Here is a 25,672-nt window from a genome sequence, read left to right on the forward strand (position 1 = left end):
CCCCTCGACAACACAGCACTCCCTCTGTACTGCCCCTCGACAGCACAGCGTTCCCTCTATACAGCCCCTCGACAACACAGCGCTCCCTCTGTACTGCCCCCTCGACAACACAGCACTCCCTCTGTACTGCCCCCTCGACAACACAGCACTCCCTCTGTACTGCCCCTCGACAGCACAGCGCTCCCTCTATACTGCCGCTCGACAACACAGCACTCCCTCTGTACTGCCGCTCGACAACACAGCGCTCCCTCTGTACTGCTGCTCGACAACACAGCGCTCCCTCTGTACTGTCCCCTCGACAACACAGCGCTCCCTCTGTACTGCCCCCTCGACAACACAGTGCTCCCTCGGTACTGCCCCCTCGACAACACAGCGCTCCCTCTGTACTGCCCCCTCGACAACACAGTGCTCCCTCTGTACTGCCCCCTCGACAACATAGCACTCCCTCTGTACTGCCCCCTCGACAACACAGCGCTCCCTCTGTACTGCCCCTCGACAACACAGCACTACCTCTGTAATGCCCCTCGACAACACAGCGCTCCCTCTGTACGGCCCCTGGAGAGCACAGCACTCCCTCTGTACTGCCGCTCGACAACACAGCGCTCCCTCTGTATTGCCGCTCGACAACACAGCACTCCCTCTGTACTGCCCCTTCGACAACAGTGCTCCCTCTGTACTGCCCCCTCGACAAAACAGCACTCCCTCTGTACTGCCCCTCGACAACACAGCACTCCCTCTGTACTGCCTCTCGACAACAGAGTGCTCCCTCTATACTGCCCCCCGACAGCACAGCGCTGCCTCTGTATTGCCGCTCGACAACACAGCGCTCCCTCTGTACTGCCCCTCGACAACACAGCGCTCCCTCTGTACTGCCCCCTCGACAAAACAGCGCTCCCTCTATACTGCCCCCTCGAGAGCACAGCGCTCCCTCTGTACTGCCCCCTCGACAACTCAGCCCTCCCTCTATACTACTCCCTCGACAGCACAGCGCTCTGCACTGCCCCCTCGACAACACAGTGCTCCCTCTGTACTGCCCCCTCGAGAGCACAGCGCTCCCTCTGTATTGCCGCTCGACAACACGGTGCTCCCTCTGTACTGCCCCCTCGACAGCACAGCACTCCCTCTGTACTGCCCCTCGACAACACAGCACTCCCTCTGTACTGCCCCTCAACAGCAGTGCTCCCTCTGTACTGCCCCCTCGACAAAACAGCGCTCCCTCTATACTGCCCCCTCGAGAGCACAGCGTTCCCTCTATACTGCCCCTTGACAACACAGCACTCCCTCTATACTGCCCCCTCGACTACACAGCGCTCTCTCTGTCTGTACTGCCCCCTCAACAACACAGCGCTCCCTCTGTCCTGCCCCTCGACAACACAGTGCTCCCTCTGTACTGCCTCTCAACACAGTGCTCCCTCTGTACTGCCCCCTCGACAACTCAGCCCTCCCTCTATACTACTCCCTCGACAGCACAGCGCTCTGCACTGCCCCCTCGACAACACAGTGCTCCCTCTGTACTGCCCCCTCGAGAGCACAGCGCTCCCTCTGTATTGCCGCTCGACAACACGGTGCTCCCTCTGTACTGCCCCCTCGACAGCACAGCGCTCCCTCTGTATTGCCGCTCGACAACACAGCACTCCCTCTGTACAGCCCCCTCGACAGCACAGCGCTCCCTCTGTATTGCCGCTCGACAACACAGCGCTCCCTCTGTACTGCCCCTCGACAACACAGCGCTCCCTCTGTACTGCCCCTCGACAACACAGCGCTCCCTCTGTACTGCCCCCTCGACAACACAGTGCTCCCTCTGTACTGCCCCCTCGACAACACAGCACTCCCTCTGTACTGCCTCTCGACAACACAGTGCTCCCTCTATACTGCCCCCTCGACAGCACAGCGCTGCCTCTGTATTGCCGCTCGACAACACAGCGTTCCCTCTGTACTGCCCCTCGACAAACAGCGCTCCCTCTGTACTGCCCCCTCGACAAAACAGCGCTCCCTCTATACTGCCCCCTCGAGAGCACAGCGCTCCCTCTGTACTGCCCCCTCGACAACACGGCCCTCCCTCTATACTGCTCCCTCGACAGAACAGCGCTCTGTACTGCCCCCTCGACAACACAGTGCTCCCTCTGTACTGCCCCCTCGACAACACAGAGCTCCCTCTGTACTGCCCCCTCGACAACACAGCGCTACCTCTGTACTGCCCCCTCGACAACACAGCACTCCCTCTGTACTGCCCCCTCGACAACACAGCACTCCCTCTGTACTGCCCCCTCGACAACACAGCACTCCCTCTGTACCACCCCCTCGACAACACAGCGCTCCGTCTGTACTGCCCCCTCGACAACACAGCGCTCCCTCTGTACTGCCCCCTTGACAACACAGCACTCCCTCTGTACTGCCGCTCGACAACACAGCGCTCCCTCTGTACTGCCCCTCAACAGCACAGTGCTCCCTCTGTACTGCCCCCTCGACAGCACAGCACTCCCTCTGTACTGCCCCTCGACAACACAGCACTCCCTCTGTACTGCCCCTCAACAGCAGTGCTCCCTCTGTACTGCCCCCTCGACAAAACAGCGCTCCCTCTATACTGCCCCCTCGAGAGCACAGCGTTCCCTCTATACTGCCCCTTGACAACACAGCACTCCCTCTATACTGCCCCCTCGACTACACAGCGCTCTCTCTGTCTGTACTGCCCCCTCAACAACACAGCGCTCCCTCTGTCCTGCCCCTCGACAACACAGTGCTCCCTCTGTACTGCCTCTCAACACAGTGCTCCCTCTGTACTGCCCCTCGACAACACAGCGCTCCCTCTGTACTGCCGCTCGACAACACAGCACTCCCTCTGTACTGCCCCCTCGACAACACAGCGCTCCCTCTGTACTGCCCCCTCGACAATGCCGTGTTACCTCTGTGCCGCACTGGGGATTTAAGTCTGGACTCTTGTTTTAAGTCTCTGGAGTGGAAATTGAACATTTTTTACTCAGACAGAGCATTTGATACATTTGCTTTCCTGGTTTAATTTCTAGAAGATGCAATTGAAAAGTAAAGAAGTTATTGCGGACCTGGTGCCACAGTTTAGTTCGTCCACATTAGTTAAGACTCATTCCCGGAATGGCAGGATTGGCAGATGAAGAAAGACGGGCTCGACTGGGCCTCAGAAGAATGAGAGGGGATGTCATAGAAACATATAAAATCCTGATGGGACTGGACAGGCTAGATGCGGGAAGAATGTTCCCGATGTTGGGGATGGCCAGAACTAGGGGTCACAGCCTAAGAATAAGGGGTCAGCCATTCGGGACTGAGATGAGGAGGAACTTCTTCTCTGAGAGAGTTGGGAACTTGTGGAATTCTCTCCCACAGGAAGCTGTTGCGGCTGTTGGATATATTAAAGAGGGAGCTGGATGTGGCCATGAGGCTGAAGGGATCAAGGAGTATGAGAGAAAGCGTGGGCAGCACGGTGGCGCAGTGGATTAGCCCTACGGCCTCACGGCGCTGAGGTCTCAGGTTCGATCCCGGCTCTGGGTCACTGTCCGAGTGGAGTTTGCACATTCTCCCCGTGTCTGCGTGGGTTTCACCCCCACAACCCAAAGATGTGCAGGCTAGGTGGATTGGACACACTAAATTGCCCCTTAATTGGGAAAAAATGAATTGGGTACTCTAAATTTATATTTTAAAAATGGAGCGAAAGCGGGAATAGGATACTGAAGTTGCAGGATCAACCATGATCACATTGAATGGTGGTGCAGGCTCCCAGGGCCGAATAGCCCACTCCTGCTCCTATTTTCTCTGTTTCTAATTTCATCTATTAGAAGACAATGAGTTCAAAATATTTGACACTCCCTTTTCCCCATCCCACTGTGTGATACTCACCCTGACAGAGGGTTCTGCCACCCTGCTTTGAACAATGTACCACTCCATTAGTGCAGGTACAGGTGCTACACGGGTCCTGGTCCCACGACTGCCCCTCCTCATACTCCCTCCCCTGCCACGAGCACACGGGCTTTCTGCATTCGCATGTCTCCAGGTGCCTGACTCGCACCAGCAGCTCAGAGTTCTAAACAAGGAAGAAAAGCAAAACCTTCACAAACACAACAGCAACCGGGGCCAGTGGGGTACGGGGCCAGTGGGGAACGGGGCCAGTGGGGAGCGGGGCCAGTGGGGAGCGGGGCCAGTGGGGAGCGGGGCCAGTGGGGAGCGGGGCCAGTGGGGAGCGGGGCCAGTGGGGAGCGGGGCCAGTGGGGAGCGGGGCCAGTGGGGAGCGGGGCCAGTGGGGAGCGGGGCCAGTGGGGAGCGGGGCCAGTGGGGAGCGGGGCCAGTGGGGAGCGGGGCCAGTGGGGAGCGGGGCCAGTGGGGAGCGGGGCCAGTGGGGAGCGGGGCCAGTGGGGAGCGGGGCCAGTGGGGAGCGGGGCCAGTGGGGAGCGGGGCCAGTGGGGAGCGGGGCCAGTGGGCTGCGGGGCCAGTGGGCTACGGGGCCAGTGGGCTACGGGGCCAGTGGGCTACGGGGCCAGTGGGCTACGGGGCCAGTGGGCTACGGGGCCAGTGGGCTACGGGGCCAGTGGGCTACGGGGCCAGTGGGGTACGGGGCCAGTGGGGAACGGGGCCAGTGGGGAACGGGGCCAGTGGGGAACGGGGCCAGTGGGGATCGGGGCCAGTGGGGAACGGGGCCAGTGGGGAACGGGGCCAGTGGGGAACGGGGACAGTGGGGAACGGGGCCAGTGGGCTACGGGGCCAGTGGACTACGGGGCCAGTGGGCTACGGGGCCAGTGGGGTACGGGGCCAGTGGGGTACGGGGCCAGTGGGGTACGGGGCCAGTGGGGTACGGGGCCAGTGGGGTACGGGGCCAGTGGGGTACGGGGCCAGTGGGCTACGGGGCCAGTGGGCTACGGGGCCAGTGGGCTACGGGGCCAGTGGGCTACGGGGCCAGTGGGCTACGGGGCCAGTGGGCTACGGGGCCAGTGGGCTACGGGGCCAGTGGGCTACGGGGCCAGTGGGCTACGGGGCCAGTGGGGAACGGGGCCAGTGGGCTACGGGGCCAGTGGGCTACGGGGCCAGTGGGCTACGGGGCCAGTGGGCTACCTTAACATCCAAACTTACAGTTTCGAGCCAGGATCACCAGTGAAAGGTCAGAAGCCGGAATCCGGAGTGACTTGTGTCTTCTTCAACCAACATCTGTCCCCATTCCCCAAGTTCCCAACATCAATCCTCACTGAACAAGAAAAATAGGACTGACCACACATATTCAGACCATTCAGCCCAATGCCGCAGCATTTCAGTGGGCAGGATAATCCGCAGCCCCGCGCTGAAATTGCGTTTGCCGCGGGGTCGGAGAATCCACGCTCAGGCCGAAATCGGGCCCGCCGCCAGCCTGGTGATTCTCTGGGACCCGGAATCGGCATGTTCACCGAGTACTCTGTGCGGCGGGGGGGGGGGGGGGGGGGGGCATTGCCAGGAGCCCGCTCAGCGATCCTCCGCTCCCAACCGGCCGAGTTCCCGACGGCGCGGTTCTAACCACCTATCGCCGTTCGGGAAGCTCGCTTGGCAGCTGCGGACTCAGTCCGCGGCCGCCCTGCTGGGGGCGGGGGGAATCGGGCACTGGGAGGCCCTGATGGGTGGCCGGGGGACAGATTGGGCCGGATTTTCGGGCGCGTGGCCATTCGGAATGGCCTATATTTTGCAGCTGCCTCTGCGGTCCGAGTCCGCCATGGAAGCTGCTGCCGTGCGCATGCGCAGACTCGAAACCGGACTTGCAAGGCCTTTATCCACACCTAACGCTGGGTTCCTGCCAGCCCCCTGCAGGTGAGTGAATTGGATGATCTTTTTTATCGGATACACGTGAGAAACGACGGTTATTTTACGCCAGCGTGGGGACATTGTCTCATTTTGGGAGAATCTAGCCCAGTGTCTATGGAACTGTGTCCCAGTGAGAGTCAGTGTGTGTGGAACTGTGTCCCAGTGAGAGTCAGTGTGTGTGGAACTGTGTCCCAGTGTGAGTCAGTGTGTGTGGAACTGTGTCCCAGTGAGAGTCAGTGTGTGTGGAACTGTGTCCCAGTGAGAGTCAGTGTGTGTCCCAGTAGAGTCAGTGTGTGTGGAACTGTGTCCCAGTGAGAGTCAGTGTGTGTGGAACTGTACCCCAGTGAGAGTCAGTGTGTGTGGAACTGTGTCCCAGTGAGAGTCAGTGTGTGTGGGACTGTGTCCCAGTGAGAGTCAGTGTGTGTGCAACTGTGTCCCAGTGAGAGTCAGTGTGTGTGCAACTGCGTCCCAGTGAGAGTCAGTGTGTGTGGAACTGTGTCCCAGTGAGAGTCAGTGTGTGTGGGACTGCGTCCCAGTGAGAGTCAGTGTGTGTGGAACTGTGTCCCAGTGAGAGTCAGTGTGTGTGGAACTGTGTCCCAGTGAGAGTCAGTGTGTGTGCAACTGTGTCCCAGTAGAGTCAGTGTGTGTGGAACTGTGTCCCAGTGAGAGTCAGTGTGTGTGGAACTGTGTCTCAGTGAGAGTCAGTGTGTGTGGAACTGTGTCCCAGTGAGAGTCAGTGTGTGTGGGACTGTGTCCCAGTGAGAGTCAGTGTGTGTGCAACTGTGTCCCAGTGAGAGTCAGTGTGTGTGCAACTGTGTCCCAGTGAGAGTCAGTGTGTGTGGAACTGTGTCCCAGTGAGAGTCAGTGTGTGTGGGACTGTGTCCCAGTGAGAGTCAGTGTGTGTGGAACTGTGTCCCAGTGAGAGTCAGTGTGTGTGGAACTGTGTCCCAGTGAGAGTCAGTGTGTGTGCAACTGTGTCCCAGTGAGAGTCAGTGTGTGTGCAACTGTGTCCCAGTGAGAGTCAGTGTGTGTGGAACTGTGTCCCAGTGAGAGTCAGTGTGCGTGGAACTGTGTCCCAGTGAGAGTCAGTGTGCGTGGAACTGTGTCCCAGTGAGAGTCAGTGTGTGTGGAACTGTGTCCCAGTGAGAGTCAGTGTGCGTGGGACTGTGTCCCAGTGAGAGTCAGTGTGCGTGGGACTGTGTCCCAGTGAGAGTCAGTGTGCGTGGAACTGTGTCCCAGTGAGAGTCAGTGTGTGTGGAACTGTGTCCCAGTGAGAGTCAGTGTGTGTGGAACTGTGTCCCAGTGAGAGTCAGTGTGTGTGGAACTGTGTCCCAGTGAGAGTCAGTGTGCGTGGAACTGTGTCCCAGTGAGAGTCAGTGTGCGTGGAACTGTGTACCAGTGAGAGTCAGTGTGTGTGGGACTGTGTCCCAGTGAGAGTCAGTGTGTGTGGAACTGTGTCCCAGTGAGAGTCAGTGTGTGTGGAACTGTGTCCCAGTGAGGGTCAGTGTGTGTGGAACTGTGTCCCAGTGAGAGTCAGTGTGTGTGGAACTGTACCACAGTGAGAGTCAGTGTGTGTGGAACTGCGTCCCAGTGAGAGTCAGTGTGTGTGGAACTGTGTCCCAGTGAGAGTCAGTGTGTGTGGAACTGTGTCCCAGTGAGAGTCAGTGTGTGTGGGACTGTGTCCCAGTGAGAGTCAGTGTGTGTGGAACTGTGTCCCAGTGAGAGTCAGTGTGTGTGGAACTGTGTCCCAGTGAGAGTCAGTGTGTGTGGAACTGTGTCCCAGTGAGAGTCAGTGTGTGTGTATCTGTGTCCCAGTGAGAGTCAGTGTGTGTGTATCTGTGTCCCAGTGAGAGTCAGTGTGTGTGGAACTGTGTCCCAGTGAGAGTCAGTGTGTGTGGAACTGTGTCCCAGTGAGGGTCAGTGTGTGTGGAACTGTGTCCCAGTGAGAGTCAGTGTGTGTGGAACTGTGTCCCAGTGAGAGTCAGTGTGTGTGGGACTGTGTCCCAGTGAGAGTCAGTGTGTGTGGAACTGTGTCCCAGTGAGAGTCAGTGTGTGTGGAACTGTGTCCCAGTGAGAGTCAGTGTGTGTGGAACTGTGTCCCAGTGAGGGTCAGTGTGTGTGGAACTGTGTCCCAGTGAGAGTCAGTGTGTGTGGAACTGTGTCCCAGTGAGAGTCAGTGTGTGTGGGACTGTGTCCCAGTGAGAGTCAGTGTGTGTGGGACTGTGTCCCAGTGAGAGTCAGTGTGTGTGGAACTGTGTCCCAGTGAGAGTCAGTGTGTGTGGAACTGTGTCCCAGTGAGAGTCAGTGTGTGTGTATCTGTGTCCCAGTGAGAGTCAGTGTGTGTGGGACTGTGTCCCAGTGAGAGTCAGTGTGTGTGGAACTGTGTCCCAGTGAGAGTCAGTGTGTGTGGAACTGTGTCCCAGTGAGAGTCAGTGTGTGTGGAACTGTGCCCCAGTGAGAGTCAGTGTGTGTGGAACTGTGTCCCAGTGAGAGTCAGTGTGTGTGGAACTGTGTCCCAGTGAGTGTCAGTGTGTGTGGGACTGTGTCCCAGTGAGTGTCAGTGTGTGTGGGACTGTGTCCCGGTGAGAGTCAGTGTGTGTGGAACTGTGTCCCAGTGAGAGTCAGTGTGTGTGGAACTGTGTCCCAGTGAGAGTCAGTGTGTTAGGAACTGTGTCCCAGTGAGAGTCTGTGTGTGTGGAACTGTGTCCCAGTGAGAGTCAGTGTGTGTGGAACTGTACCCCAGTGAGAGTCAGTGTGTGTGAATCTGTGTCCCAGTGAGAGTCAGTGTGTGTGGAACTGTGTCCCAGTGAGAGTCAGTGTGTGTGGAACTGTGTCCCAGTGAGAGTCAGTGTGTGTGGAACTGTGTCCCAGTGAGTGTCAGTGTGTGTGGGACTGTGTCCCGGTGAGAGTCAGTGTGTGTGGAACTGTGTCCCAGTGAGAGTCAGTGTGTGTGGAACTGTGTCCCAGTGAGAGTCAGTGTGTTTGGGACTGTGTCCCAGTGAGAGTCAGTGTGTGTGGAACTGTGTCCCGGTGAGAGTCAGTGTGTTAGGAACTGTGTCCCAGTGAGAGTCTGTGTGTGTGGAACTGTGTCCCAGTGAGAGTCAGTGTGTGTGGAACTGTACCCCAGTGAGAGTCAGTGTGTGTGGAACTGTGTCCCAGTGAGAGTCAGTGTGTGTGAATGTGTGTCCCAGTGAGAGTCAGTGTGTGTGGAACTGTGTCCCAGTGAGAGTCGGTGTGTGTGGAACTGTGTCCCAGTGAGAGTCGGTGTGTGTGGAACTGTGTCCCAGTGAGAGTCGGTGTGTGTGGAACTGTGTCCCAGTGAGAGTCAGTGTGTGTGGAACTGTGTTCCAGTGAGAGTCAGTGTGTGTGGAACTGTGTCCCAGTGAGAGTCAGTGTGTGTGGAACTGTGTCCCAGTGAGAGTCAGTGTGCGTGGAACTGTGTCCCAGTGAGAGTCAGTGTGTGTGGAACTGTACCCCAGTGAGAGTCAGTGTGTGTGGAAATGTGTCCCAGTGAGAGTCAGTGTGTGTGGAAATGTGTCCCAGTGAGAGTCAGTGTGTGTGGAAATGTGTCCCAGTGAGAGTCAATGTGTGTGGAACTGAGTCCCAGTGAGAGTCAGTGTGTGTGGAACTGTGTCCCAGTGAGAATCAGTGTGTGTGGAACTGTGTCCCAGTGAGAGTCAGTGTGTGTGGAACTGTGTACAAGTAAGACCTGCACATCTTTGGACTGTGGGGGGAAACCGGTGCACCCGGAGGAAACCCACGTAGACACGGGGAGAACGTGCAGACTCCGCACAGACAGTGACCCAAGCCGGGAATTGAAACGTGGGGCGAAATTCACCGTTATCGGCGGAAACTCCGCCGATCGGCGCAAAAAACGGCGCAAATCCCACTTGCGTCACGTCATAACAATGGGCCGATAGTCTGCGGCCCGAAATGGGCTAGCAGCGATGTAACGGGATCCGCGCTTGCGCAGTGGTTCACGCCGTGCAGCGTCATACGCGCTGCACGGCGTGACGGCTCATAAGGCCGCGCAGCTCCCCCCCACCCGACCGGAACACCTGACCGCAACACCCGACTTGATGGCTGGCCGTCGCTCAGTCCCGAGGTTCGAGTCACGAGATGTGGAGGCGCTCCTGGACGCGGTGGAGCAGAGGAGGGACGCCCTGTATCCCGGGCACGGCCGCAGAGTTGCCCCACGCCACAGCCGGCGTCTGTGGAGGGAGGTGGCAGAGGCCGTCACCGCTGTGGCCCTAACACCACGGACAGGCACCCAGTGCCACAAGAAGGTGAACGACCTCGTCAGAGCAGGCAGGGTGAGCCTCCCCCATATCCCCCCCTCCCCATATCCCCCCTCCCCCATATCCCCCATATCCCCCCTCCCCCATATCCCCCCTCCCCCATATCCCCCCTCCCCCATATCCCCCATATTCCCCCCTCCCCCATATTCCCCCCTCCCCCATATCTCCCATATCCCCCCTCCCCCATATCCCCCCCTCCCCCATATCCCCCATATCCCCCCTCCCCCATATCCCCCCTCCCCCATAACCCCCCTCCCCCCTCCCCCATATCCCCCCTCCCCCATATTCCCCCTCCCCCATATCCCCCCTCCCCCATATCCCCCATATCCCCCCTCCCCATATCCCCCATATCCCCCCTCCCCCATATCCCCCATATCCCCCCTCCCCATATCCCCCATATCCCCCCTCCCCCATATCCCCCCTCCCCCATATCCCCCATATCCCCCCTCCCCCATATCCCCCATATCCCCCCTCCCCATATCCCCCCTCCCCCATATCCCCCCTCCCCCATATCCCCCCTCCCCCATATCCCCCATATCCCCCCTCCCCATATCCCCCCTCCCCCATATCCCCCCCTCCCCCATATCCCCCCCTCCCCCATATCCCCCCCTCCCCCATATCCCCCATATCCCCCCTCCCCCATATCCCCCCTCCCCCATATCCCCCATATCCCCCCTCCCCATATCCCCCCTCCCCCATATCCCCCTCCCCCATATCCCCCCTCCCCCATATCCCCCATACCCCCCTCCCCATATCCCCCCTCCCCCATATCCCCCCTCCCCCATATCCCCCCCTCCCCCATATCCCCCCCTCCCCCATATCCCCCCCTCCCCCATATCCCCCCCTCCCCCATATCCCCAAGTGAATCCAGCCCTAACCTTAACCTCTGCAATGCACGCGCAACCGATGGCGTGCATTCATATACCTGCCTAACACTGTTGCCTTTTACCCCTGCCACCAACCCCCCCCCCCCCCCCCCACAGGAGAAGCGCGCACACAACAATAGGGAGCATGTGAGGACTGGAGGAGGGCCCGCTGATGAGAGGCCACTGACCGTACACGAGGAAAGGGCCCTGGAACTGGCTGGCGGACCTGAGGACCGGGAGGTTGCTGATGCAGAGGTCGGGGCCCCACGAGCAAGTGAGCCACCAACAGCCCGTCCCCATATCCCCCCTCCCCTATATCCCCCTCCCCCGTATCACCTGATCACTGCCTGATGTCTAACCATGCATGCTTCATTGTGTATCGCAGGACCAAACGTCCAGGCACCCATCCCCGCAGATGCAGACCGCCCGCAGGATGCCCCTCGGAGACCACAGGAGACGGAGAGACCCGCACCCTCCAGCATGCGACGCCCGCAGGATGCCCCTCGGAGACCACAGGAGACGGAGAGACCCGCACCCTCCAGCATGCGACGCCCGCAGGATGCCCCTCGGAGACCACGGGAGACGGAGAGACCTGGAGCAACAGGGAGACGACACCCCCGTCACGTGCGGGAGCGACCACCCAGCGATGAGGGGGGCAGCCACAGGCCCCCGTCACATCCGAGCCAGGACACCACTACCCAGGACACCACTATCCAGGACACCCCTACCCGGGACAGCACTACCCAGGACACCCCTACCCGGGAAGACAAAATACCGGACAGTGACTCAGAGTGGATGGGTGGAGACGAACCCCCACCCCAAAGTGCCATGGACTCAGAGTGGGACGAAGAGCACGACACAACGCCACTGCTGTCACCAACACCCTCCACCATCGCAGAAACACTCACCACGGTTGGGCACTTTAGTGATGAGGCGTCTGGTACACTCACTGGTGCGCACAACACAGCCGTCCCGGTACAGCAGGTGGAGGTAGGAGCAGCAGAGAGACCGGGCGGTCGGAGGGCAGCCCAGGCCAAGCGAACATCTGCCGCCCAGATGGATCCCGGGTTCCTGCAGTTACCACACCCACACATAGATCCGATGCAACCACCGACACGGAGACGAGCGAATAGGGTGACGGGTGGCTTGCGGCGGCTGCGGTCGCAGGTGGAGGAGTCCACCCGCGTCCAGGAGCTGGGAGTGGTCCCGGTCATGCGTGCCACCCAGGCTGACACCGCACGGGTGGCGTCCGCGGTGGAGGCAATGGGTGCGACGGTGTCAGACATGGGGAACGGTTTGCGAGGCCTGGGGCCTTCCGTGCAGGCGGCGTCTGTGGCCCAGGAAATGGCTGCCCTCTCACAGGAGGCCATGAGCCAGTGCCAGCGCCAGATGGCAGAGGCGCTCAACGCCATAGCCCAGTCTCTGCAGGCCATGGCCCAGTCTCAGCAGGCCATGGCCCAGTCTCTGCAGGCCATGGCCCAGTCTCAGCAGGCCATAGCCCAGTCTCTGCAGGCCATGGCCCAGTCTCTGCAGGCCATGGCCCAGTCTCAGCAGGCCATCGCTGAGGGCATCGGCGCCAGTGGCCATGTGCGAGCTGGCGTCGCACTGTCGCAGACAGGGTTCGACAACCCCCTGGGCTCCATGGCTGCAAACCTGCAGACCCCTGTCGATACCAGCACGGGCCTCCAGGACTGGCAGCGCCAGATGTCGGGGGCGCGTCGGATGGCCAGTCCGTTCGCATCCCCCACCCATGTAGAGGCCTGGGGGCCATCGGGCACCCCGAGGGAGGAGGAGGTGGTGTGGTCCGTCCCGGCTCCCTCTGTAGGGGAGGTCCCGGTACACCGCGACACCTCGGACTCCCCCCCTTCCGTCCCAGTTGCATCGGGTGGGCAACGGGCAGGACAGGCTGGCAGCTCGCCATCCCAGTCGCCCGGGCCGCAGCCTGGCCCATCTAGGCCAGGACGCCTCAGGAAACGGCCGCCAAAGGGATCCGGTGTCAGAGGGCAGGAATCACAGTAGTCCACCTCCAGTTCTGCTGTACCGTCTGGGGAACCACGTAGACGTAGTCAAAGGGCCCGTAAGGCCAAACAATTAGACACTGAGTAAGTTGGCACGGGTGCAGGGCACAGATGAGTTTTAGGGGCTAGGGCACGTGCATGAACTCCTTTGGTTATTAAAGTCAATGTTACACCTACCGAAGCTGCCTTTGTGCTCTGTCCAAAGTGTGCGGGCGTGTCATGTACGTTGAGCGCAAGTGTGTGTGTGACGGGTGGTCTTACCTCAGCCCCAGGTGAGTCTGCCCCCTTCCCCCTGGGCCGCCATCAACATCCCCCGGGCAGAGGACGGGACCGTGCGCTGCAGTGTCACAGCCGCATGCAGGGATGGTCCGGGTGGATGGTGGTACTGTGGCCATGGGTCAGACATAGTCCAACGATGTAGAGCCAGGAGCTCATCGGAGGCGGGTTGTCATCATCCTCCATGGCCTGCGATAGACACGCGTCCACCCGCAACTGGGTGAGCCCGGCCCGTTGTGCCGCCGGTGGATCGGCAATTGGGGGTGGGGGGGTGGTGTGCATGCGGGTGGGGTGTGTGGGGTTGGGGAGGGGGGTGAGGGTGCTGGGTGGGTGGATGGGTGGGGGGTGTGGGTGGTCGGCTGTTGTCATGGTGTGCGGTCTGTGGCCATACTACCCGATTCCCACGCCCATCTAGTCAGTGAAGCGGGCGTCTATCAGTCTGTCCCGTGCCCGCTGGGCCAGCCGGTAACGGTGGACAGCCACCCGCCTGTGTCTACCCCGTCTGCCCTGACCATTGCCCCCATCCCCCTCATCTGGGGAGGACTGGGCCTCTACCTGCTGCTCCTCCACTCCGCCCTCCTCTGCCTGCGGCACATCGCCCCTCTGCTGGGCTATGTTGTGCAGGACGCAGCACACCACAATGATGCGGCCGACCCTATCTGACCGATACTGGAGGGCGCCCCCAGAGAGGTCCAGGCACCTGAAACGCATCTTCAGCACGCCAAAGCACCTCTCGATCACTCCCCTTGTCGCTACATGGGCATCATTGTAGCGGTTCTCCACCTCATTGCGTGGCCTCCGTATAGGCGTCATCAGCCACGATCGCAATGGGTAGCCCCTGTCGCCCAGCAACCAGCCCCTCAGCCGGGGATGGATGACCGCGACAACACGAATGAGTCGTGTACACTGCCTGGGTGACGGGCACAGATGTGCAGGATCATCATGCAGTGGTCGCAGACCACCTGTACGTTCATTGAATAGGTCCCCTTCCTATTAGTGAACACGGCCCTGTTCTCTGCAGGTGGCCGCACGGCGACGTGCATCCCATCGATCGCGCCCTGGACCATGGGGAACCCGGCAACGGCAGAGAAGCCCACGGCCCGGGCATCTTGGCTGGCCCGGTCCACGGGGAAGCGGATGTAGCGGTGCGCCATGGCATAAAGGGCATCTGTCACTGCCCGGATGCACCGATGCACCGATGTCTGCGATATGCCGGACAGGTCCCCACTCGGTGCCTGGAATGACCCCGTTGCATAAAAGTTCAGGGCCACCGTAACCTTGACGGACACGGAGAGAGGGTGTCCCCCGCCAGTGCCACGCGGTGACAGGTGTGCCAGCAGGTGGCAGATGTGTGCCACGGTTTCCCGGCTCATCCGGAGTCTCCTCCTGCATTCCCGGTCCGTGAGGTCCTGGTATGACTGCCGGGGCCGGTACACACGGGGCGCCCTCGGGTGCCTCCGTTGCCGTGGGGCCACGACGTCCTCCTCCCCCTCCTCGTCCTGTCGGTCAGGTGTCCCTCCAGCCTGGGCGGCTGCCGCCTGCCCCTCTGCGGCAGCCTGCGCCGCCTCTCTGGCACGCTCCTCCTCCTCCTCCTCCTCCTCCTCATCCAGGGCAACATAGATATGAGCGGCTGCCACCACGGCGGCCAACATCGCTGGATGGTCTGAAAACATGACGGCCTGGTGGGGGGGAGGGGAACGACGACATGTCATCATTGCCCATATCCCCTCCTCCCCCCAGCCAGGTGGCATGGACCGCATGGGTCCAACTGTCAGAGGCTGGCACCTGGCCAGATGGACCAACTCATTTGCCCTCCCATCACCCACCCCGGCACGGACCCCCTCCCCAACCCCCAACCTCCACCCCAGCACGGACCCCCCCCCAACCTCCACCCCGGCACGGACCCCCTCCCCAACCTCCACCCCAGCACGGACCCCCCCCCCCAACCTCCACCCCGGCACGGACCCCCTCCCCAACCCCCAACCTCCACCCCAGCACGGACCCCCCCCCAACCTCCACCCCGGCACGGACCCCCTCCCCAACCCCCAACCTCCACCCCAGCACGGAGCCCCCCCCCAACCTCCACCCCGGCACGGACCCCCTCCCCAACCCCCAACCTCCACCCCAGCACGGACCCCCCCCCCAACCTCCACCCCGGCACGGACCCCCTCCCCAACCCCCAACCTCCACCCCAGCACGGACCCCGCCCCCAACCTCCACCCCGGCACGGACCCCCTCCCCAACCTCCACCCCGGCACGGACCCCCTCCCGGCACTCCCCCGGAGCCCAGCCTACTCTAACCACACCCCCCCCCCCCGCCGCACACACACACAAGCCGAGACACACCTCTCCTCACGCAATCAGTCTGCGGCCACGCCATTTCCTGCCCAGAGCCAACCCCCCAGGCCGTCACTCACCTCCTCGCTGGTCGGCGTGAGCCTGGAGCACCGGGTCACGCCGATGAAAAGGAGGTTTGATTGACGTCGACGTGAACGGTCATCACGTCGACGGGACTTCGGCCCATCCGGAAGGGAGAATATCGGCAGGCCGAAAATCGGCTGCCTTGCGCAGACCCGTGACATTCTCCGCGGCAGCGGCGCCATTAACGCCCCGCCGACTTTTCTCCCTTCGGAGACTTCGGCGGGGGCGGGATTCACGGCGGCCAACGGCCATTCTCCGACCCGGCGGGGGGTCGGAGAATGACGCCCGTGGACCCTAGAGCTGTGAAGCAACAGTGCTACCCACTGTGCCCACCATCATGATTGCTGAACCCCTGCCTATTAATAGCAATGGAGGAGCATACGAACATCATTCTGACTGCTGTTTTACATTATTTCCTTGCACTATTGAGCAATTGGGTGGCTGAGTCGTCAGCCAATACCGTGAGTGGCTAGCAGCAGTAAAACTAGGTCTACTGCTCTTCAAGGGCTGTGATATACCGTTAATTCACTGCGAGACTATGAGAGCGAGTGAACGTAAGGATTTATTATCCAGGAACTTGCCTGCCAGTGTCTGCTGTACAAATGAGTGCCGCCCACAGATGGCAGGTCCGTATGTCGCCCCGGGGGGGGCGGAGCTAGAGGCGGAGCCCACCGGGGTTCTAGTACAATACCTGGAGGTAGATCGTATTACCATTTCCTGGCCATAAGTCACAGTACTATACAGACAGCTCATATTCAGGTGAATACATTCACCACAGGGTGGTATTCTGTGGATGGAGCAGGTACTAGAAATAGATCTGAGAAAGACAAGAATGGCACAATATGGGAGAGAAGGTTATCCCGCACTGAACTGGGGGCCTCGGAGTGAGAGTTGCAAAGGAGGAGAGCTGTCGAATAACCGGGGGGGCTGCTGGCACTTCAGACACATGTTAGAGACAGTGGGAGCAAATAATCACGGAGACTGATGTCAAGGGTCATGTCCCACGCACATGAACCTCAGCAAGATCAATGATCTAATTGAGGTCAGTGAATGCATCTTTTAATATTCACCAACAACTGCACCAATAGCCACAAACACTGCACCACAATCCCGTCACTTACAGACCAATTACATCCATCGGAGCTCATTCCTTGCAGCCCCACATAGCCGGGGCAAGGCTCACACCCAGCGCTTGCACACATCGCCAGCTATCATAACCCCCACATTATCCATCCACACTGCACCACACTCACTCCCACACTTCCCTTTCTCCTGCCCAAGCAGGGGTAGGAGGAGCTGGACAGCTGCTTCTGCCGATCCTGACCCCTGATGGTGGAGATGGTGCTGATCATTATTAAGGTGCCTCCTGTCGAGGGCTTTGCCAATAGAAGTGCTGAAACCTGTAAGATAACAATATCCCTGCGCCTGACCGTCCCTCTCAGGTTCCCCCATCAACACATGCTGGTGGTGTGAGCCGCCTCTCTTCCCTCCACTCTCGCCAGCCTCATCCTTGTGCCCTTTCACCTTTCAGGCAGTTCAGAAACAGCAAGAAAAGAGTGAGGGTGGAAACACAGAAGATTTCACACTTCCAGCCATCTACTTGGACACTGCCGCTCCACTCGATCACTGACGCACAGACCCGGAGACGAAAAGACCACAGTTTAGCATGAGGCATCCTATGCAGAGTTCTCCTTTCACAAGATGGCCTGACAGCTGCAGCCAGGCACCATGTATCACTTTACTCCCAGGCTGCACCTCCATTTTAAGGCAACCTTGTAGTCCTCTGCCTGCTTCAGCAGTGCCCATCTCCCCCAAGGAGCCTCCAGCTCCCCAGACCACTCCTGGGGCCTCTAGCTCCTCCCCACCCCAACCCCCTCCCCCAAGCTGCCTCCCCCCCCCCAAGCTCCCCCATCTCCCCCCCCCCCCCCCCCCCCCCCACAGCTCCCCCCACACAGCTCCCCCCCACCTCCCAGCTCTCTCTTCCACCCACCCACCTCCCAGCTGCCCCTGAGGCCTGCAGCTTCTCCCCTGTCTTTCCTGGAGCCTCCAGCTTCCCCCCGGTCTCCCCTGGGGCCTCCAGCTTCCCCCTGGTCTCCCATGGGGCCTCCAGCTTCCCCCCGGTCTCCCCTGGGGCCTCCTCCTTCCCCCCGGTCTCCCCTGGGGCCTCCTCCTTCCCCCCGGTCTCCCCTGGGGCCTCCAGCTTCCCCCTGGTCTCCCATGGGGCCTCCAGCTTCACCCCAGTCTCCCCTGGGGCCTCCTCCTTCCCCCCGGTCTCCCCTGGGGCCTCCAGCTTCACCCCGGTCTCCCCTGGGGCCTCCTGCTTCCCCCCGGTCTCCCCTGGGGCCTCCTCCTTCCCCCCGGTCTCCCCTGGGGCCTCCAGCTTCCCCCCGGTCTCCCCTGGGGCCTCGAGCTTCCCCCCGGTCTCTCCTGGGGCCTCGAGCTTCCCCCCGGTCTCCCCTGGGGCTTCGAGCTTCCCCCCGGTCTCCCCTGGGTCATCCAGCTTCCCCCCGATCTCCCCTGGGGTCTCCAGCTTCCCCAGGTCTCCCCTGGGGCCCCCAGCTTGCCCTTGGTCTCCCCTGGGGCCTCGAGCGTCGCCCTGGTCTCCCCTGGGGCCTCGAGCTTCCCCCCGGTCTCCCCTGGGACCTCCAGCTTCCCCCCGGTCTCCCCTGGGGCCAGCAGCATCCCCCCGGCCCACATTGTCCTTAATTTGATGGGGCTCCCAGAATCAGCTTCTTAATTGGCTGCATCTGGGAAAATTGCAGGCAGAGACCTGCCTCGGCCACCTCTGGTTCCCAACCCAGAATGGAGGCCTACCCCAGCAAATTCAGCCAGTTAACTCCATTTGTATCTCAAAACAAATGCTGTCACGTCTGCTGAGTATTTCCAGCATTTGTAAGATTTTGCTTTCATAAAGAAAACATGAACAGTTGTCGAATCGAAGGAGGGTAAGTGAGAAGCAATTAACCTGAAACCTGCCTATATGGTGTTGGTAATCCTTCGAAAAGGTACTGCTGGGAGGAACGTTCCGTCGGCTGAACATGTGTCCAGCTGTCTGAATTTAAGAGAGGACATTAGCTGGGGATTAAGTTTCATCATGCTAACGCTGACATCAAATTAGCATTGTATTCTGATTGGCATCTGCCCACTCGACACACTCCAACCAGAATGCCTACACCAATATGGCATATGGTGCAACTCAACCAATAAATGTCTGTGGATGTGTGCTGCGGACACGATTAGAGACACCAAACATTATCCAGAGCAGCCAAGCCAACATGCACAGACAGGATAAGACCCATGTGAGAATCTGGGTCGGTGTGGGTGTTTCCCAGTCTCAGCCTTCACCTACCTGAACTTTGAGCATGTCCAGCATTGTGCTGAGTGAGGCCACCATCTCCTCCAGCCTTTCCAAGCGTTCTTCTGGGTTTCTGGGTGCCAGATTGTGGCTCAGCAGAGAATCCTCAGCATCACTCTGCTGCTGCTGGTACTGACCGTCAGACAAGGGCAAGGGATGTGGGGAGACATCATCACTGAATTGGAATCCCTCATCCGAATCGGAATATCGCTCCTCAGCCAAGGAATACGGTAAAGGCAAGGAATCTGGGAATGAGACAGTAAATTAACTTCATTCTGAAGGATAGAAATCCAGTTAACAGATCTCAAATTGAGCAGCACATAATATCCCAGCTCACCCACTGTGTAACTGTACAGAGTCACGGTTTATTCAGAGTGAGGGTCGCTCACTGTATAACTGTACAGAGTCACTGTTTATTCAGGGTGAGGATCACTCACTGTAACTGTACAGAGTCACTGTTTATTCAGGGTGAGGGTCGCTCACTGTGTAACTGTACAGAGTCACTGTTTATTATAGGGGACAACAGAAAGCTAATAAAAAAGCCATAAAGAAGAGTAAGGTAGACTACGAAAGTAAACTGGCTCAGAACATAAAAGCAGATAGTAAAAGCTTCTACAAATATATAAGACAAAGAGTGGCTAAGGTAAATATTGGTCCTTTGGAAGATGAGAAGGGAGATTTAATAATAGGAGACGGGGAAATGGTGAGGAGCTGAACAGGTTTATTGGGTCAGTCTTCACAGTGGAGGACACAAATAACATGCCAGTGACTGATGGAAATAAGGATATGATAGGTGAGGACCTTGAGATGATTGTAATCACTAAGGAGGCAGTATCGGGCAAGCGACTGGGGCTAAAGGTAGACAAGTCTCCTGGACCTGATGGAATGCATCCCAGAGTGTTAAAAGAGATGGCTAGGGAAATTGTAAACGCACTAGTGATAATTTATCAAAATTCACTAGACTCTGGGGTGGTCCCAGAGGATTGGAAAGTAGCAAACGTGACACCACTGTTTAAAAAAGGAGGTCGGCAGAAAGCGGGTAATTATAGGCCGGTAAGCTTAACTTCGGTTGTAGGGAAAATGCTGGAATCTATCATTAAGGAGGAAATAGCGGGGCACCTGGAGGGAAATTGTCCCATTGGGCAGACGCAGCATGGGTTCATAAAGGGTAGGTCGTGTCTGACTAATTTGGTAGAATTTTTTGAGGCCGTTACCAGTGCAGTAGATAATGGGGAGCTAATGGATGTGGTATATCTGGATTTCCAGAAAGCTTTTGACAAGGTGCCACACAAAAGGTTGCTGCATAAACTAAAGATGCATCGCATTGAGGGTAAAGTTGTAGCATGGGTAGAGGATTGGTTAACTAACAGAAAACAGAGAGTGGGGATAAATGGGCGTTTCTCTGGTTGTCAACCTGTAACTAGTGGGGTCCCTCAAGGATCAGTGTTGGGCCCGCAGTTGTTCACAATTTACATAGACGATTTGGAGTTGGGGACCAAGTGCAATGTGTCAAAGTTTGCAGACGACACTAAGGTGAGTGGTAAAGCAAAAAGGGCAGAGGATACCGGAGGTCTGCAGAAGGATTTGGATAGGTTAGGTGAATGGGCTAGGGTCTGGCAGATGGAATTCAATGTTGCCAAGTGTGAGGCTATCCATTTTGGGAGGAATAACAGCAGAATGGATTATTATTTAAACGGTAAGATGTTAAAACATGCTGCTGTGCAGAGGGACCTGGGTGTGCTGGTCCACGAGTCGCAAAAAGTTGGTGTGCAGGTGCAACAGGTGGTTAAGAAGGCTAATCGAGTTTTGTCTTTCATTGCTAGAGGGATGGAGTTCAAGACTAGGGAGGTTATGCTGCAATTGTATAGGGTGTTGGTGAGGCCGCATCTGGGGTATTGTGTTCAGTTTTGGTCTCCTTACCTGAGAAAGGACATATTGGCACTGGAGTGAGTGCAGAGGAGATTCACTAGGTAGATCCCAGAGTTGAGGGGATTAGATTATGACGAGAGGTTGAGTAGACTAGGACTGTACTCATTGGAGTTTGGAAGGATGCGGGGGGATCTTATTGAGACATAAAATTATGAAGGGAATAGATAGGACAGATGCGGGCAGGTTGTTTCCACTGGTCGGGGAAAGCAGAACTAGGGGGCATAGCCTCAAAATAAGGGGAGGTAGATTTAGGACGGAGTGTAAGAGGAACTTCTTCACCCAAAGGGTTGTGAATCTCTGGAATTCCTTACCCAGTGAAGCAGTTGAGGCTCCTTCCTTAAATGTTTTTAAGGAAAAGATAGATGCCTTTCTAAAGAATAAAGGGATTCGGGGATATGGTGTATGGGCCGGAGAGTGGAGCTGAGTCCACAAAGATCAGCCATGATCTCATTAAATGGCGGAGCAGGCTCGAGGGGCCAGAAGGCCTACTCCTGTTCCTAGTTCTTATGTTCTTATTCAGGGTGAGGCTCACTCACTGTGTAACTGTACAGAGTCACTGTTTATTCAGAGTGAGGGTCACTCACTGTGTAACTGTACTGAGTCACTGTTTATTCAGAGTGAAGGTCACTCACTGTGTAACTGTACAGAGTCACTGTTTATTCAGAGTGAGGCTCACTCACTGTGTAACTGTACAGAGTCACTGTTTATTCAGAGTGAGGCTCACTCACTGTGTAACTGTACAGAGTCACTGTTTATTCAGAGTGAGGGTCACTCACTGTGTAACTGTACAGAGTCACTGTTTATTCAGAGTGAGGCTCACTCACTGTGTAACTGTACTGAGTCACTGTTTATTCAGAGTGAGGGTCACTCACTGTGTAACTGTACAGAGTCACTGTTTATTCAGAGTGAGGGTCACTCACTGTGTAACTGTACTGAGTCACTGTTTATTCAGAGTGAGGGTCACTCACTGTGTAACTGTACAGAGTCACTGTTTATTCAGAGTGAGGGTCACTCACTGTGTAACTGTACAGAGTCACTGTTTATTCAGAGTGAGGCTCACTCACTGTGTAACTGTACAGAGTCACTGTTTATTCAGGGTGAGGGTCTCTCACTGTAACTGTACAGAGTCACTGTTTATTCAGGGTGAGGATCACTCACTGTGTAACTGTACAGAGTCACTGTTTATTCAGGATGAGGGTCACTCACTGTGTAACTGTACAGACTCACTGTTTATTCAGAGTGAGGCTCACTCACTGTGTAACTGTACAGAGTCACAGTTTATTCAGGATGAGGGTCACTCACTGTGTAACTGTACAGACTCACTGTTTATTCAGAGTGAGGCTCACTCACTGTGTAACTGTACAGACTCACTGTTTATTCAGAGTGAGGATCACTCACTGTGTAACTGTACAGAGTCACTGTTTATTCAGGGTGAGGATCACTCACTGTGTAACTGTACAGAGTCACAGTTTATTCAGGATGAGGGTCACTCACTGTGTAACTGTACAGAGTCACTGTTTATTCAGAGTGAGGCTCAAGCACAGTCAGTGAATGGAGCAGCTGCTTATTCAGCAGTGTGTGTCAGAGTTCTAGCCTGTGACTGTACAGTCTTTTGTACACGCCGTCAGTTATAAAACACCTCCATGCATATCTGCAGGCTCAGCACTGTCACTGGGGCCCACAGGAGTGCCAGGAATTCCTCTCTAAACTAGACAATGCAGACTGTGTGACTGGTCTCCACACATTCCCCACGTTGGGTGGTCTGATACTTATCCTATGTTGGAGTCAGCAGAGACCAGGGTGGGAGATTGCAAAAGAATGTTCCCCCCATCACCCATATGCATCAGCGACAGACGCTCCATTAACAGAGACATCAGCCACTCTTGCAGCAGCAGACTGACAGAATTCCTCTGTCTCTAACTGCTGTACCTGTGCTGGTGGTGCGGTTACACATTGCCGAGGGAGCTTTACCCCATCTCCAACCTACGCTGTACCTGCCCTGAGAGCAAGGGGAAATTAAGGCTGGGGAATGATCCTGCTCCACTCTTCTGTCACTGAACAGATAAAAATGGCATTCAGATAAAGGTTAGAGAAAGTGCATTTCCCGTTGCCCACACTCAAAGCCTCAATGAGAACTGCTCGGTGATGTCAGTAGTTGAAGGAAGTGGCGAGGTCACTGTCATACCCCTCAAAGTGACCACGGGGATACCAGTGTCGATCTCCCTGTGGGACACGTTGAGTATGAGCTTCCTAGATAGGGGTGGAGGCCACCCAAATGGAGCTCATTAAAGACTACACAGAAAACCCGGCCTAAGCAGGGCCCGGAGTTGTTGATTGTCCCAACTTGGACTGGATTGGGAGAGTTACTGCCATGGGCAGAGTGTCGGACATAGTTCAATAAATCCTTGTTCCACTACTGATAGCTTCCTCAAGTCACACAGGCTGGTTTAGCTCAGTGGGCTAGACACATGGCTTGGAATGCAGAACAAGGCCAGCAGAGCGGGTTCAATTCTCGTATCGGCTGAGAATTCTGGATTCTCCCTCTGTGTACCCGAACAGGCGGCGGAATGTGGCGACTCGGGGCTTTTCACAGTAACTTCATTGCAGTGTTAATGTAAGCCTACTTGTGACAATGAAGATTATTATTATTAGTGCTCTCGGTCCAGCTGTATAGCTCACACCTGCTTCTTTAACATTCTATCACCTCTCCTTTGGGGGGAGACAGTGGCACTCTGGTAAGTCACAAGCCTGTGATCACAGGCCCAGGCTAATGATCTGGGAACATGGATTCAAACCCAACCAGTTGTTGGAGCTGGTGGAATTTAATTTTAATTAATCACACCTAAAAGTTAGTCTAAGTAATGGTGATCTTGAAAATATCGTTGATTATTGGAAAAACCCGAACGGTTCAACTCATGTCCTTTAGGGAAGGAAATCTGCTGTCCCTACTCAGTCTGGCCTGCATGCGACTCCAGAGCCGTAGGAATGTGGTTGATTCTTAAACGCCGGTCAAGTCAGTTCAAGGGCAATTAGGGATGGGCAGCAAATAATAATAATAATCGCTTATTATCACAAGTAGGCTTCAATGAAATTACTGTGAAAAGCCCTGTGAAAAGCTGCCTCATTTCGGCGCCTGTTCGGGGAGGCCGGTACGGGAATTGAACCCGTGCTGCTGGTCTTGTTCTGCATTACAAGCCAGCTGTTTATCCCACTGTGCTGCCCAGCCAGTGACTTCTACATTCTGTGAAAGAATTGTTATGGGCCGGGGTTTAGAGAACCCCAAAGTGTATCATGGAGTTCACCTGACCCACAACTTTTAATAGATTGTGGTATGGGGAGCACACGGCCCACTCTACAGATGTGGTACAGCAGAAATGGAAAAGTATTTTTTCAAAGCAAAACAATGTTTATTCTATGAACTCAAGTTAACCTTTTTAAAACATACAGTGAACACCTTAGCAACCATTAATTCAAATACAACCACCAAAGACTACAACACTAAGTAATCCTTTAAGCTTTCCTTTTAACATCCGTAAGACTTAAAAACAAAACCTTTAACAGAAGCACATCAGGTTAAAGTCACTACTGAGAGCAGTTATTAGTTTTAAATCACCAAAGGATTGATTTACTGTTTTTAGATTACAGAGAGAGAGACTAAAACACCTTCTGGTTGTGACTGCAGCTATCCAGCTCTGAAAACGAAACTAAAACACACCCTGCAGCAAACAGCCTAAAACGAAAGTAAAAAGCTGACAGATAGCCCAGCTCCACCCACTCTCTGACATCACTGATAAACACCCATTTCTTAAAGGTACATTTCTTAAACACCCATTTCTTAAAGGTACTCTCACATGACAGAACAAATAAATATTGGAGACAGACTGCTGTCCTAGATGAACTCTGATGAACATTTATATTTCTGTGATGTGTTTAATATAATTGCAACTTCCAGACAGCAGCTCTCCTCCCGTGCTCTCCTTTCCTCTGTTGCGTCCGTCTGTTCCCCTCCCCCGCCCCTCACTCTCTGCATGCCCCCACCCTTCCCTCCTCTTGCCCTCCCCTCCTTGCGCCCGCCCCTACTCTCTGCCCCTTCCCCCGACTTCTCTTCCCATGTGACTCACTGTATCCAAGCACCAGAACCCCGTTTGGGATGGGATAACACTCCCTCTGCTTACCTGGCAGATTATCACAGTGCCACGGCCGGCGAAGGAATCCACTGGGAGAGATCTCCGCTGTCTGCCAGAAACCCTAAAGTGAAAAGAGAGTCTAGTCCATCAGTAATCCCAGGGAATAGTGAGAGTCAATCCAGCCATAATCCCAGAGAACAGGGAGAGTCAGTCAGCAGTAATCCCGGTGAACAGGGAGGGTCAGGCAGCAGTAATCCCGGGAAACAGGGAGTCAGTCAGCAGTAATCCCGGGGAACAGGGAGAGTCAGTCAGCGATAATCCCGGGAAACAGGGAGAGTCAGTCAGCAGTAATCCCAGGAAACAGGGAGAGTCAGTCAGCGATAATCCCGGGAAACAGGGAGAGTCCGTCAGTAGTAATCCCGGGGAACAGGGAGAGTCAGTCAGCAGTAATCCCGGGGAACAGGGAGAGTCAGTCAGCGATAATCCCGGGAAACAGGGAGAGTCAGTCAGCAGTAATCCCGGGAAACAGGGAGAGTCAGTCAGCAGTAACCCCGGGAAACAGGGAGAGTCAGTCAGCGATAATCCCGGGAAACAG

General features: G+C 56.7%; 1 protein-coding gene across 1 annotated transcript in view; it reads right to left on the reverse strand.

Annotated features, from left to right (window-relative positions):
- The window catches only part of LOC140406756 (uncharacterized), a gene marked incomplete at its 3' end in the record, with an annotated part of 48,954 nt that extends 23,684 nt beyond the window's left edge, over window positions 1-25,270 (reverse strand). The window contains exons 1-3 of the mRNA XM_072494697.1: window positions 25,126-25,270; window positions 19,016-19,266; window positions 3,868-4,051 (exon numbers count right to left, since the gene is read on the reverse strand). Of these exons, the coding sequence (XP_072350798.1) occupies window positions 3,868-4,051; window positions 19,016-19,060 (229 nt within the window). The remainder of the gene's footprint in view (window positions 1-3,867; window positions 4,052-19,015; window positions 19,267-25,125) is intronic.
- Between the last annotated feature and the right edge of the window lie 402 nt (window positions 25,271-25,672).

Source organism: Scyliorhinus torazame, unplaced genomic scaffold (genome assembly GCF_047496885.1).
Source record: "Scyliorhinus torazame isolate Kashiwa2021f unplaced genomic scaffold, sScyTor2.1 scaffold_853, whole genome shotgun sequence".
NCBI lineage: Eukaryota > Metazoa > Chordata > Chondrichthyes > Carcharhiniformes > Scyliorhinidae > Scyliorhinus > Scyliorhinus torazame.